This window comes from Sinocyclocheilus anshuiensis, unplaced genomic scaffold (assembly GCF_001515605.1).
Source record: "Sinocyclocheilus anshuiensis isolate Anshui unplaced genomic scaffold, SAMN03320099.WGS_v1.1 scaffold392, whole genome shotgun sequence".
In the NCBI taxonomy this organism is placed as follows: domain Eukaryota; kingdom Metazoa; phylum Chordata; class Actinopteri; order Cypriniformes; family Cyprinidae; genus Sinocyclocheilus; species Sinocyclocheilus anshuiensis.
In genome coordinates this window covers 4,076,348-4,091,625 of record NW_015557091.1, presented here as the reverse complement: position 1 = coordinate 4,091,625, position 15,278 = coordinate 4,076,348, and the positions used below count along the sequence as shown (strand labels likewise).

Below are 15,278 nucleotides of genomic sequence, written 5' to 3'. Positions count from 1 at the left end.
GAGACAGATAGATAGATAGATAGATAGATAGATAGACAGACAGACAGATAGATAGAGTGAGTTTCAGAGTCTGCAGTGGCCTCGTTCTTATTGGATGCAGTGAGTGGTAAAAGTGAAGTGGCTTCCTCTGATCCATTAGAGCGTCTTTCCCTCATCAGCGAGACAAAGAGGCTGTCAGAGCACTGGAGTGACTCTGATCTCCCACCCACGACACACAAACAACCCACAATGCTCTCCTGATCTCACTGGGCTGTCAATCTCACTGGGGAGCACATTTCAATGGTACTTTGAGTTGATTATTAAAATTTTTTGCAGTAGACATTCAGATCAATACATATATACACCATGTTCTATTCATTAATTTATATGTGCCTTATTTTAATTGCTTTCAGGCTGAAAGTTACCTGAGATTCTAAACAGACCAATTAAGTACCTTTTGTTTATGTTTCTGAGTTGTTATATGTTTGCGATGCAGCTGTTGTGCTTCCTGAAAAAGACTCAGCAGCATATGAATCGCATTGTACACGCGTGAACCACTGAGTCACAATGGCATGTGAACATTTAAAGTTTGACAAATATTCCTTATACTGTTTAAGATGTTTATGACCCTACAAAACTCCAGCTGTCAACTGTAGCTGTTTTTGATACAGGTAGGCTATTGTTGCCATGGCAGCCAAAAAACCTGCAGTGAGAGCAGAACAAGCCTTTCATTTCTATGTTTTTAACAGAACTAACTGGAGTTTGAGTAAAATGTGAATGGTGCTGCCTCTGAAAAACTCGCCGCGTGGTTGCTGTTGATGGGGGCCAGGTATGACTGGGAGTTGATTCCAAAAATAATTGATTCGTCGCTATCTGAATCAATTGATTTGCGATATGCGATCCAAACAGTGAATCATTTTGCGACTCGGTTTAAGCATAAACATCTTAAAGACGTCTAATAAAAGTCTATTTGACATCTGATAGGAAACGTCCTATATAGACCTATATAGACCCACAAATAATAGGCTATGTCTTGCGGATGTAAATGCAGACGTCAAATAGATGTCTCCGTGATGTCAATGTGCGTCCTTGTAATTTACTTAAACCATTAATATCAATGTAGGCTATGGGTGAATAAATGCTTCAACCTGTAGCTTCTTCACAGGAAATGACTAAAACAATCTCCCACCTGTGCTGGATTTACTGACTTGGCTTTGCTGGTGTAATGTAATGGCTGGATCAAAGGTTTGTAGAGGGAAGTGAATCTCTGGCAAGGGTTCTGTAACATTCTCCAGCCTGATATGAGCATTCCTCCTGTGTGAAATCATTTGGCCAGCTATCAGATCTTGTCTATTCTTGATTAGAGAGTAAGAGGCCTGCCCATGACACTTTTAAACTGTTTAAACACATTTGTTTATTCAGTATTAATATCTAAACATCTTTAAATCCACATGTTCTTTCAGCTGTGTTTTGTTTAAGCAGTTTAAAAATGTCACAGACTATTGCATTATCATGCATTATATATTTTTTATTCAGGATTAAAAAGTGGGCTTTGCATTAAATTGCCCCCCCCCCAAAAAAAAGCTTCAAGGTAAGGTTATAATTCTCAGTAGAATATAGAAAACTAAAAAAAAAAAATTTGTCTTATGTTTACAATAATTGTTTTTAGTATCATCAATTAAAATCTAATATAAATATTTATATTTGGGGAGGCAGGGGGGTTGTTACAATCCTAGTGAATTTCTTATTTATGAATTGAAATATTCTCTTATACAGACAGGGCTGATATCCTGCTGTGTATCTGTAGTGAGCACCATCCACCAGCAGATGACAGGAAAACTCAACTGATCTTCTGCACCCATCGGATTGTGAGGAACAGAACTAAAATGCCAATGCAGAAAATAGACATAATGATGTACTAATTTATGAATGTATTTCATGAACTGCCTGTACATTTGTATATGTTTCATTTAGAAACCACATTATTTTGCTGTCTGCTTGAATCCATCATTCGTCATACTTCTAATTTTCTACTTTTTTCAATTCTTTTCCTTTCCATGGCAGATCTAGCACCCATGCATCTGTTCACCCATGCAGTAGCAACAGTACAACCTCATGTTCCATCTAAAGTGGTCAGGACTCTCCTGACTGTCCCCTAATCAGACACACAACAAGATGAAAAATAGACGGCATAATAAAGAAGGTGAGAGAAAAAAGGAAAAGCATGAGGCCAGTGCAAGAGGTCAAGTTTTGGGTGGTTGGCATGTCCCGTTAGCCCCTGCTGGTAGATGTTGTAACTACATGCACTGCAGATAAAAAAAAGAAAGTTTAAAGGGGTGATATGACGTTGCTAAAAAAGAACATTATTTTGTGTATTTGGTGTAATTAAATGTGCTTATGCGGTTTAAGGTTAAAAAAAACACATTATTTTCCCCATACTGTACATTATTGTTTCTCCTCTATGCCCCACCTTTCTGAAATCATAGATTTTTACAAAGATAGATTTTTTCATCGTTCTAAAAAGCAAGGTGTTGTTTTTACGCGTTGCGTTGCATCACGCCGCGCCGCGTAAACATAAAACCAGGCCCAAAAAAAACAGTAACCTCCGTGTATCTACCCTCCGTTTTTGTTTCCGTGTTTTTTCCCTCAGTGTTTTGTTTCCGTTGTGTTCTATAGATCCCCTCCTTCGCCCCGAATTCCTCCTCCTACTGCTGGAGCAGGAGCAGAGCGCCATCATCCGAAGATGGTCCTCGAGTGGAATTCGCTGCCTTCGTGGAGCGAGAAATGGATCTCCGTCCCCCGCCTGTTCCCAGGAGAATCTTACCAGTTCCACTCCCGACCCAGTGCCCAGCCCACCATCTCCCCGATGCGCGGAGCGCATGCCCGAGCCCACCGCTGACGGAGAGCCGGAGCCCGCCGCGACCGACGAGCCATCGCCGCACGGAGCGACAGAGCTGCACCCCCTGCACCGCGACTGAGGGTGAGCTGAGTATGGCGCGGCATATGTGCCAAAACGAAGAGGAGATGGCTCCAGCCCCCGAATCCAGTTCAGAGCGCCCTCCAGTGCCCGCTCCTAGAAAGCGCCCTCCAGTGCCTGCTCCTAGAAAGCGAAAGGTGACCCGTCGGGTCCACCATGGCTCCTAGCTCCCTCCTCTCCGCCGTGACCCGGCAGTCCACTAGCTCCGCCGGGCTTCCTCATCCCTCCGGCTCCGCCTCCGTCCCTCCGGCTCCGTCAGGCTCCTTCATCCCCTCGGCTCCTCCTCAGTCCTCAGTCGCTCCGGCTCCACCGCGGCCTCCCGGATCCACATCTTCGCGTCGGTCGCCGGTGCTCCGCCTTCCGCCTAGGACCTCCGGATCCTCCCCGTCGCATCAGTCCACTGGCTCCGCCGGGCTCCCTCGTCCCTCCAGCTCCGCCTTGGTCTGTCATCGACCATCTGTCACCTCGGGACTCCACTCCTCCGGCTTCGCCTCGTCTCTTCATCCCTCCGGCTCTGTCAGGCTCCTCCATTCCTTCGGCTCCCCCTGGGTCCTCTGTCGCTCCGGCTCCACCGCAGCCTTCTGGATCCCCGCCACCATCTGCTCCGCCTTGACCCTCCGGATCCTACCCGTCGCCCTGGCTCATCGGCTCTCCGTCTCCACCTCTGGCTCCTCCACCACCTGCTCTGCCGCCGTTGGTCGGCCCCCTGGAGTCAGCGGCCATTCCTCCTCCATGGCTCCTCCCTCCGTCGGCCGACATTATAGCTGTGGCCTGGGTCCAGCTGGGCTCCTCCTGCTCCAAGCCCATCCTGTCTCCTCCCTGGACTCTGTCTGCTGGCCCCCTCCCGGGTTTCCGTCCTCCTCCGGAACCTCCTCCTTAGTTCCTCCTGTGTTCCCCTGATTGCCCTGTGTTTATTAGCCCCAGTCTGTGTAGTCTTCCTTTGTCAGTTCTACTTGTTGGGTGTTGTGAAATTCCCCTGTCATTCCCAGTATTAAAGACTGTTTATGTACTCCACATCTCCTTGTTCCTCGTTCCGCGCTCCTCCTAGCACAGATCGTGACAATAATACTATTGTATTTTAAAATAAAAAGGGAGTATTAAATACAAATACAACTATTTCATAGTAAAGTTAAAAATGAAATGCTAATATTTACTTATTTTTTTTTAAGATGAATTTTCATCATTTTCAAGTGAATGAAATGTCACAGTTTTGCATTGTGCTTTGAAAACGGCAACTTGTAGCCTAGATTTATGCTGTCAGTTTGAATAGAAATCTTATACGGTATTACAGTTTGTCGATATAAAATGGTAATTGTGCATTAACAGCTGTCAACCATGTCGGTACGCAAATGCGCTGTCAGAACTTATTTACACAGCGCATTTTTTATTTTGGTCGCGCATGCGGACCTGCATAATGTGCACCCCTGTTCATAAATCATTTTAATATGTGTTCTAATGTTCTAATATGTTCTAAAATGTTGTGCTGATAAATATGTTTTGGAAACTAAGATACGTTTTTCAGGATCTTTTGTAACATATGTTTTACTGTGATTTTGATTAATTCAATTTAATTTAATTTTCTGAAAAAGAAAAAAAAAATTCTTAAAATCTTACTGACATTTACTTTTAAATTGTATGGTTTACCTTTTTTCTTTTCTTTTTGAGACTATCTAGATCTAGTCACTAATGAAGGTTGTGGGACTATGCTGCCTTATTTTTTCATGTTATTTTTATGAAAAAAAAAACCATATATATATATATATATATATATATATAATACTGTAATATCACAACATTATAATGTACTGTATAAAATGAATATTTAATTGAGCATTGATATTGTGCATCCCTAGAAGAAATAAAATTCAAAACAGCTGAGGGGATGTTTATATGATACCATTTTCATCTAAAAACAGAAAACTATGCGTTTAAAAACAGCATTTTGGGGGCCTAAAAATGCAAATTTTTTAAAACGGGTTTCAAAGTTTGAGTTTTTGAAAATTATATCATTAATTGTCTCTGTGTAAATTATGAAAACGTGAATTTGGGAAAACAGTGACGTCATGTGCATTACGTGTTTGGTCTATAAGTGTGTGCAAGTTTCTTTACAAAGCGAGATCGCCAACTACTGGCCTGGCATGCATAATACAGCGGGTTAGTCGTTTGTGTGGATCCATGTGACCTGGGATTGTTTTGACAAAGTTAAAATGCAACAATAATCAAAACACAAAACATTTCAAAAACACAAAGGAGAAACTTTTTGTAGTACATCGTTGTCATGTAAACTTACACTGAGTCTGAAGTTATTGACATACAGTAAGAGTAAATGGTTTAATATGGATAGAAGTCATAATTTGGTCTTGGAAGAAATTGATGTGAAATTTTGTGAGCCCAGTTTGTGATATTGTTGAGGTATCCTAAGGAGACACATGTGAGATTACTGGAGTCTCTCTTTAGTTTGTGCAGCACAGATTTAGGCTTGTGGCTAGTTAAATGAGCGATCATCAGACACCTTCGTCATTGTAAACATTCCTCTTCCATTATACAAGTCCATGTCTCTTCGGATGTCAATTTGTGTTTTAGTCACCCAACACCCACAGATATGAGGCTGAGCAAATGCATCTGTTTCTAACTATTTGATTGTAGGCTGCTAACAAACAGCTTTACCTCCCATGAGAATCACACCTAAAACCTTCAGTGTCTGCTTTGAAAGCAAATCTATCCATACATGAGCAGAGAGAGATAGACAGCTTTTGTGGAGTTTATTAAAACAAATCAAAAAATTTTCACATACATTTGCATATTTTTCCTTAATTGCATAATTAATTAAATTCAGAGTCAGTTCAAGGTTGCATAAAATCAGCAACAGTGTAGGAACAGGAATAATCAAGAAACAACCGAATACAAATCCAGGTCAGGAGTTACTAATGTTTCTGATGTTTAAACCTTTGCTAAAACAGAAAGAACAAGAAAAGATCTGATCGATTTGGATATTTAACATGTTCTAATCATAGATCTCTGCACCAGAAATAAACTTGCAAAAACACTTGTTCTTAAGTTGTAATGGTCCAGTGTTGGATTTTATTGCAGTGCATTTCAATGCTATTTGCACTGTTGTTAAATAGATATGTATTATCCAATCTTCCTCAAGCACTTACATGCTGTTTTATGTATTCCTTTCAGGATCCAGAAATAATGAAGACTCTTTTGGAAGTCCACTGTCATGACAACAATCAAGTTACTGTTTGAAGCAGTGAAGGTAAAGCCGGCAAAATATCACTCACAGAAATAATTAACATTTCATATCTCATCATACGTGACCCAGTTTGTGGGCTGCAGTAAGTTTTGTCTAAAACAACAGTACATCTGAACAAGATCCTTTCCTGGCTGTATAAGCTTATTTTATATGACAGCAGTGTCCTTTTGAGAAACATTTCATTATTGTTTAATGTAGATCAGAATGGACAGTATTTTCTTCCACAATGCTTACCAGTTCTGCAGTAAAAATGTTTATTATTGAATTATTGTTTCATTTCACTAAATATTTCAAATTCAACATGAAATCAAAATCATTCCTATTTATGTAATGAATAACCATTCTTGGTCTTACTGTGCATGATTCATTAAAAAAGAAAAATGGGTTGGGAATGTCATTTTATGTAGACTTAAATTACACAATCATTTAAATATCAGGCTCTTGAATTTTCCAAATATACTTGACTTTGAATTTCCAGTAATGGAACGCATTCCATTGGCTTGCATTACAAAAACAAACAGTTTGCATTACAAAAAAAAAACAAACAAACAAAAAAAAGTTTGAAAACCCTGTCGCCTCCTCCTCTGCATTAAGCCAGTGAGCTTTTTATTAATAAAACGCCAGCTTGCCTGTGGCGCATCAGGGGCTGTTCATGAAAAATTCAGAGGTGTTTAGGATGACATGATCCACAGCAAAAATCTCATGAATCTGCCAGCAGCCCTTGGTTAAAGTTTGAAAAACCAGTCACAGTGTTTTCATCAGTATGCTGAAATATGAGAATTAATATACAATTATCAATTACAAAAAAATACAGGCACATAAATTATATATTAGTAAAATAACAATTTAATATTATTGTATTTAAAATTATTGTGTTGTATACAATTATTTAGTTTTATGATGTTAGCATTAATATTGGGTGATCAGTTTCATCTGATCAAATTATACAAACATATTTGATAATATGTACATATTTGATTATATATATATAATTTCTATATTAATTTTTATCTAAGATTTACAAAAAATATTTTATGAAAAGAATATCAGATTTTCCATCACAAGATGTTTTTAATGTCTTATGTTATGAATTCTAAACATGCCACAAGTGTTGTCAGTTCAGTCCATTGTAAAGAACTGTGATATCAATAAGAGATCCAGAGGTGTTTTCAATGTCAATGTCTGTCTGTCTACACCACTATATTTATGGAGCAGCTGTCTGGACTCTAGACAGTTGAATTGTAGTGAAGGCCATTTGAAGAGCTGGCTCTCTATAAAATGAATGGGAAAAGTTCCCTTACCTCTCTAAAGCTGAATTTGTTTGTTGTGTAGCTCAGCTGAATGTGTTGAAAGGCTGTACTTCCCTGAGGATGGAAATGAAAAGATATCTTCACTATCATGCATACTAACTATAGTCCATCAGCTAGAGTGTGAATTGCACACGGTCTTTAGAGATGAAGAAACTGCAAATGAAAGTTACTTGAAGCCTTTGTACCTCTATTCAAGGTTTTTGTTTTCTTTGCACAAGAGACACCTACAAGTCACTGCGCAGTGTCTCTGTAGAGTGCACCAGGCCCAGAATTTGAGACAACATCACTGACTTTCAGTTTGAGATCATTGTGCTGTATGTCCCAATTGTAAGTCGCTTTGGATAAAAGCGTCTGCAAAATGACTAAATGTAAATGTAAATGTATGTTACATTTGCTACACCCTTTTGTCTTGTTACCATAGCAACACTGGCAGTTAAAGCTGCGACTTTAGGTGTTTTTGGTCTGTTTCTCAAAAACAAAAAAACAAATCTGTTACAATTTTAAATGAATTATGGCGATTTTTTTTGCGTAACTTGTCAGTGAACTACGGCTATGTGTAGTAAATTCTGCTCCATCTGAAAGCACGTGACGATGATTTCCTGTTGATTACAGAACCGGCTTTTTTAACAAAATGCGCATGACAATCGCATTTGATTAATCGTGCAGCCCTAATATCAACACATTTAGCTGGTCGAACTATTGTGAGTGATTAGTGAATAAAACAGTAATTACATTTTTGTCCTGAAACAGCATGCAAAAGTGAAACAATTATTCAGTTAATTCAACCCATGTTTTATATTTGTACGATACAATCAAAATTCCTATGCTTAAAAAAAAAAAAAAAAAAACTGTCAAAAAATGTTTCATGCACTTTTGAGGAAAAATTACTAGATTTACCAAATTAGGTTAGTACAGTATGATCAAATCAAATATCTGTCTTTTTTTTTTATATTTATTTAAAGATATTTGCATCGCTCTTAATAATAGGTAACCTAGAATCTGTATATTATATTTAATAAATATATCAATATTTTAAGCTATTTGTGGGGGAAAAAATTATTTGTTAATTTAGGGCAAATTGAAATTCTGAAGAGGTATACATACATTTTCTGCTAATTTCTTCTGTGTTTTCTGTACATTTTTTTTTTTGCAAAGACTGTATCACCTATTTACCAAATTAGGTTAGTACAGTATGATCAAATCAAATATCTGTCTATTTTTTTTAAATATTTATTTAAAGATATTTGCATCGCTCTTAATAATAGGTAACCTAGAATCTGTATATTATATTTAATAAATATATCAATATTTTAAGCTATTATTTGTGGGGGAAAAAATTATTTGTTAATTTAGGGCAAATTGAAATTCTGAAGAGGTATACATACATTTTCTGCTAATTTCTTCTGTGTTTTCTGTACTTTTTTTTTTTGCAAAGACTGTATCACCTTTATTGGGATGAGTGGACCAGACTTTATGCCACTTTTAATGGTCATATTTACCTTTGTAAAGAGAAATTCGGCAGGCAAAACAGGAAATTTATGCAATCTGGAAGTTTGGTATGTGGATTTCGCAATGGATACAAGTTTGTTAAACTTTGAACATGCAATGGGCCGTTTTGGAGCTGCTTAGTTTGGAATAGTGATCTCTGACTATCGCTACACCATTGATAATGTGCAGTGGACTTTTGCCTGCAGCGAAAGTTTCACTAATGTTACATGCGCTTAAAGAATAGCTTTCTGTCAGTTAGGCCTTAAATCTGAATGTTGCTGGACAGTTGCAGTGTTCCATTAGTAAACGCTGTTGGACACAGACTGCAGTAAATATTTGAAGCATCTTTAATGCTGCAATCAATTGCATTCTACATTCTGTACTGATCCATACATACCCCCCAAGTAATTTATCACCCAAAGTGTGAAGATACCATGTGTACCCTGCAAACAAGCCTGCACTGGCCCTTTACGGGCCCACTTAGGGCTAGCCTTAGGGCCCCCTGCACGGGCAGCCCTCACTTAGCCCCCGGCAAGCACTCACTATGCCCACACAGGGCCTGCACTATTAATCTACAATTTCTGTACATTTTTTTTTTTTGCAAAGACTGTATCACCTTTATTGGGATGAGTGGACCAGACTTTATGCCACTTTTAATGGTCACATTTACCTTTGTAAAGAGAAATTCAGCAGGCAAAACAGGAAATTTATGCAATCTGGAATTTTGGCATGTGGATTTCGCAATGGATACAAGTTTGTTAAACTTTGAACAACAGGATGCACCCCTGATCTATAACAATACTCACTTTAAATACTTTTCAGCTACTATAACTTAAGTCTTTGGGAAAATCAGTTATTATACATTTGAAATGGATGCAGTCACCACATAACTAATGTCTGTATTGTCAAAAATGTACAGTAGTCAAAGGGATTTCAAATCAATTTATTAAATACAAAACATTCAGTTCAGGTTAATACAGCTATATATAGCCAAAAATGTAAATACACAAAAAGGACAACAAAAAAAAAAAAGCAAACAAAGCAATGTAAGACTAGGATTTCGTCATGTGAATGTTGATGTGTGCGAAAGTCTTATCTGTAGTACATCAATGTCCAAACACTGTCCGTAGCTGAAGTTGACTAATGGCAAATTAATAATGCAACCTCTCGTAATGAAAACACATCAAAGCTCTCAAACGCTAGACTCTTCCTAACCAAAAACAGTCAAAAGAAGTCCAGACTATGGTCCCACGTCGAAAAGAACTTGAGAGTTAGTAGACATGTAGTTGCAAATTAATGAGAATTAGTTGACATGTAGTTACAAAGTTACTTATAGTTAGTAGAATGTCTAAAGTGGACTATCGAAATAAAGTGTAACCAAGTTTTTCTGTGTGATCCAGAGCTTCCATTGTTGAGTTTATATAGTTTTATTTTCATTTGGTTTACTTTATCTTTATCTAGGTATCAGCCCATAAGAGATGAGTTGTATCTGGCAGCGCTCGCATTCAATTTAGGTCAATTCACTGACCTACTTTATACTGTACGATGATAATTACACATGGCAGTCTTAACGAGACCAGCATTTCCTGATCATGAAGGGAGCTTGTGTGTGTGTTTGTGTGGCGTCGCGCATTCTTGATCTGGTGTGAAATTAATGTTTCTTTTAAAACATCCTCATTAAATGTATAGCCATGGATAAATCGCTGCATGCCAGCTTTGGTTTGCTTAATGCAGGAGACGTAGGATGGTGTAGAGCAGGGGTAGGCGAGTTCGGTCCTAGAGAGCCGCAGTCCTGCAGAGTTCAGCTCCAACCCTAATCAAACACACCTGAAAAAGCTAATCAATGTCTTCAGGATTATGAAGGCTATAGGCAGGTGAGTTTTTTTTTAGGGTTGGAGCTGAACTCTGCAGGACTGTGGCTCTCTAGGACCGAACTTGCCTACCCCTGGTGTAGAGGAAAGGATGTGAGTTATCTAACCGTGCTAATTTTCGAGGATGGACGAAAGACCACAGGCAATGATTTAAACTTGTTACGCCTGAATTTGTATTCGACCCAGTCTGTCATATTCGTGTATGGCTGTTGACTGTTCTCACCTGACAGAGAAATCATTCTCACACCATAATATTTATACATTTTTATGACAGTAGTGATGAAGAAACATGAGGCACTTTCCAGGAATAGCATCCCATTCCAATTTTGCCATTTAAGTCCTAGTTCAGTAGTCCAGTAGTTGACAGTATCCAATAATTAAATATGTCATAGTGTTATAATTTTGGGATAATCTGATGAATTGCAAAAATAATTTAAAAAAATGTACATTTTTATTTAAATTTTTTTATTGAATGACTTTTTATTTGATTTACTTTAAACAAAAAAAAAATATTGTATTTTTGTTTAGTCAATATTATTTAAAAAAAATTATTAAAATCAGATTCGTATTCGGACATTATATTGCATTCAATAATAAAGGCATAGCTCAAGTAAAATAAATAGAAAACAGAACATTTGTAATAGTTAATTTGACATTTTTAAAAGAGTTTTTGTGCCTTATTTGTGGAAAGTGCCATTATAAATGTGCAGCCAATTCATTATTGAAGAGACTCAGCAGTTTTAAATGACAAATGTTTATTCAAACACTGATACAGCACAGTTTTTCTTCATCTACCCTGTTTACTGGAGTAAAACAGAACCATGTAACGATAGAAATAAACTGTTTGTATTCTCAAAGGTGACATACATTAACAAAGTTTGACATTATTTTTCTGTCTGGTCGCTGCAACATTAACACGTAACATCACTGTAACAGGTTCGACTGGATTCATTCCTATCCAATGTCGATGACAGTTACACAAGAGTGCTACAGAGTAAAACTTTCCTCAGAAAACACAAACTGCTACCAGCATGCTTAATGCATTTCTAAAATCGTTAGCGCACATTAACGGGTATCCAAACAATCTCTCGACATGTTAGAGATAACATACAGTGTATTCTGGTGTGACTTTATCTATAAAGATTGTCAACAAGTCATTTATATTCAGTATAAATAATCACATACGCAGCTGCTACACAAATGCATAATTTACAAAAAGGAAACCAAAAATAAATGTGAAATATCAAACTACCATGCACTGGCTACAGCTGTGCTGAAAGAGTTTGTGGTTTATAAGAATACAGACTTCTATAGAAATGTTTCAAAACTGAATCTTCCCTTTAAAATACCCTTTGGCACATTCATTTACAGTTTATAAAAAATTACACAGTAAATTATCATGGAATTAAATGTCACTGCTGTAGTTTTTAACAGCTAAGATGACACTAGATTTAATGAGCCACTTCTCGCTCATTGCAGATCTCTTTGTGAACAGTAAAGCCATTTAAAGTTTTTTTTAGTGTGCGGCTACACAAGTGTATACAGTATAAAACATTTAATATGATTGTTTGGCCTAAAAAGCTGGCGCTCACAGTGGAATAACCACAGTTAGAAAATCAACGTGGAATATCGTTTTGCTACTAATGCAGCTAACCTTTAAATAACTATGACATAAATTCAGAATTATTTGAAGGGAAACAAATAAAATTAATTCTGTTATGCAAATATACATTTGAGAAAAGAGTGGAAGATAGACATTAGGTGCAATAATAATGTTTTTTTTTTTTCACAATAATAGTCTTAAATGGAAGTAATAAATCTCATTAGTATTCATTGGTATTTGTACGTAAAATGTAGTTTTTTATTTTTCTCTTTTGGATAGACACTGATACATACAATATTATGTGTCTAATAAAATATACATGAATGTGCATTTTACGTGCAAATTTCTACAGATACAGTACATACAGTATGTAAAGTATTTGTATTGCAAGTAGTAAACGTGAAGTGCATGTCATTTAATGACTTTCATTTGCTACAGAGAATATTCTAAGCACTTATGGTCATAAGAAATTTCAAATGACAGTTTTCAGAAGAGTGCACTGCACTATTTTTTTCTATTTTCTTCTTAACTTTATGTTTTTACATAATGTTCTCAGAATTGGGCAGCACCAAGTTTAAAAGTTATTTATAGAATACAAAAATAAGAGTTTTAGCTAGCATAGTTATCAGTGTATGAATAAGTGGAAGTATGACTATATGGAAAATCTTTTAAGATATCTGAGATGTTAAATACTTAAATACAGTGTTGCAGTTCAATCTTGGCATGGTCACAGTTCCAGCTTCACAGTGTTTCACTAAAGGTAAGACCATTTCCATATGATATACTGTCATATGTAAACAAAATTCTGACCAAAATCTGGATTTTGTGCTTTTCTTGCTACCATATAATTTTAAGTCAGTGAATAATCTCATGCATAACAGGTGATGCCACTGGAGATGTGTAAAACATAGCATATGTGTCTACACAACACCCAACCTCTTCTGGTTTCTTCATTTTTTTGTTCGTGTCAAGATAATTACTGACTACTCTTTGAAAACTGGGGTGGTGGATGTTCCCTTGTAAAAAATATTCCTGGTATTGTCTGGACTGTTTCCTCTTTCAGGGATAAGGATCCTGGTTTTTCTGTGCAAGCTCGAATCGCGACTCTCTGGACCAGATACAGTCATTTCCATGGGAGTGACCCGGATGGTGGAAATGGTCTGGTTGGGATGGTGGTCACTACCTGCTGTAGATAAAGTAGGGACAGTTGGCACTGCGACGACTTTAGGAGCATTAGAGCCATTCTTCTTTCTTTCCGTAGAACTGTTCCCATCCCTCACGGATTCTGAGCTCTCCGAGTCTCGATTCAAGTCATTGAGCTCAAATGACTGTCTGAAGCTGCTTTGGGACTTCCATGTCCAGGAGCCATTTCCATCCGTGGAGTGCGGATGCACCAGGGGTCGGCCGTTCTCTGGATGGGCTTCCACCCGAATGATGGCTCCAGTGCTGCCTTGACCTCCAGACTCCTCAGTTAGGCTCTTGTAGCGCTGCAGAGGTGCAGTGGAGCTGGTGTGGCTGCTGCTCTCAGAACTGGGAGAGCTCCCCTGCAGGAGACCTTGCTGCTTGGACATTGCAATGACCTGCATGATGCGCGGCTGGCCATTAGAGTTAGTCCTAACCACCGGTACCTCCCCACCCTTCTCCCCAGTCTTCTCTATGCTTTTAAGCCATTTGTCACGGGCATTACTGGTATTTGGCAAGCCACCCATGTTCTCCTGTGTCTCCTCTGGGATGTGCACCAACTGCGAGGAACCAGGCCGAGACTGCATGGGTATCCGAGCACCGCCAGCAATTCCACTGGGGTTGCTTGGTAGTATTGTACTTCCAGTGGCCATTTTTAGGTATGGGGTTCCAGGTCCCTGATGTTCACCGTTGATTCCTACAGCTGAGGGTTCGGAATTGCAGCGGACATCCATGCTGTTTGGAGGGGACAGTCCTGGTCCGCCTTCCATGGCATGCAGGGAGTGTTTATGGTTCTCGTTCTTACTCTTCCATTGCATCAGCAGCTGCTTCGATCGACTCGAATCTACCGAGGAGGTGTGGATGGTGGCGTTGCGGAAAGCAGACTCGTCCATGGCAGGCGTATGCACTCTGGGCAAGGTGTTGAAGGTCACCATGTTCTCCTTGTGTGGAGGACTGCAGGTGATGACCTCCACATCTCCACTTGGTCTTTTCAGGCTGCTAAGAGATCCAGCCTGGTGGTGTTGGGTGTTACGATGCAGGATGCCCTCGGAGCAGGAAGATGAGAGACCATCGCTGCCACTGCAGCTCTTGGCAGGTAGGTGGTGACCTTGCTGGCAAAGGTCAGCCATAGTTCGATGAGAATCGCGAATGTGAAGCTGACTTGTCTGTTTCTCCTTGCTCGGTTGGAAGTTTCCTACAGCAAACAAACCCTGGATGGACAAAACACAGTATTTCAATTGTATTTCCTAACATACTTAAAGAGTTAGTTCACCCCAGAATGGAAATTCTGTCATTAATTACTCACCCTCTTATGGGTTTGTCGTTCCAAACCCATAAGACCTTCGTTCATTTTCGGAACACAAATTAAGATATTTTTGATGGAATCTGAGAGCTCTCTGACCCTCCCATCGAAAGCAATGCAACTGTAATGTTCCCAGGTCCAGAAATGTAGTAAGGTAAAACAGTCCATGTGACATCAGTGCGCAAAAAAAAAAAATTTTTGTGTGCAAAGAAAACAAAAATAGCAATTTATTTAACAATTCTTCTTCCTCGAGTTACGTCTTCCACCATTTTGGAGAGTACCCAAGAATGTAATCAATGTAATCAGCGT

At 38.6% G+C, this 15,278-nt stretch overlaps 1 protein-coding gene across 1 annotated transcript in view; it reads right to left on the bottom strand.

Moving 5' to 3' along the window:
* Positions 1–12,758: 12,758 nt before the first annotated feature.
* LOC107677253 (phospholipid phosphatase-related protein type 4-like) overlaps positions 12,759–15,278 on the bottom strand; it is a 21,031-nt gene continuing 18,511 nt past the window's right edge. The window contains exon 7 of the mRNA XM_016472080.1: positions 12,759–14,877. Coding sequence (XP_016327566.1) covers positions 13,468–14,877 — 1,410 coding nt within the window. The 3' untranslated portion in view covers positions 12,759–13,467. The remainder of the gene's footprint in view (positions 14,878–15,278) is intronic.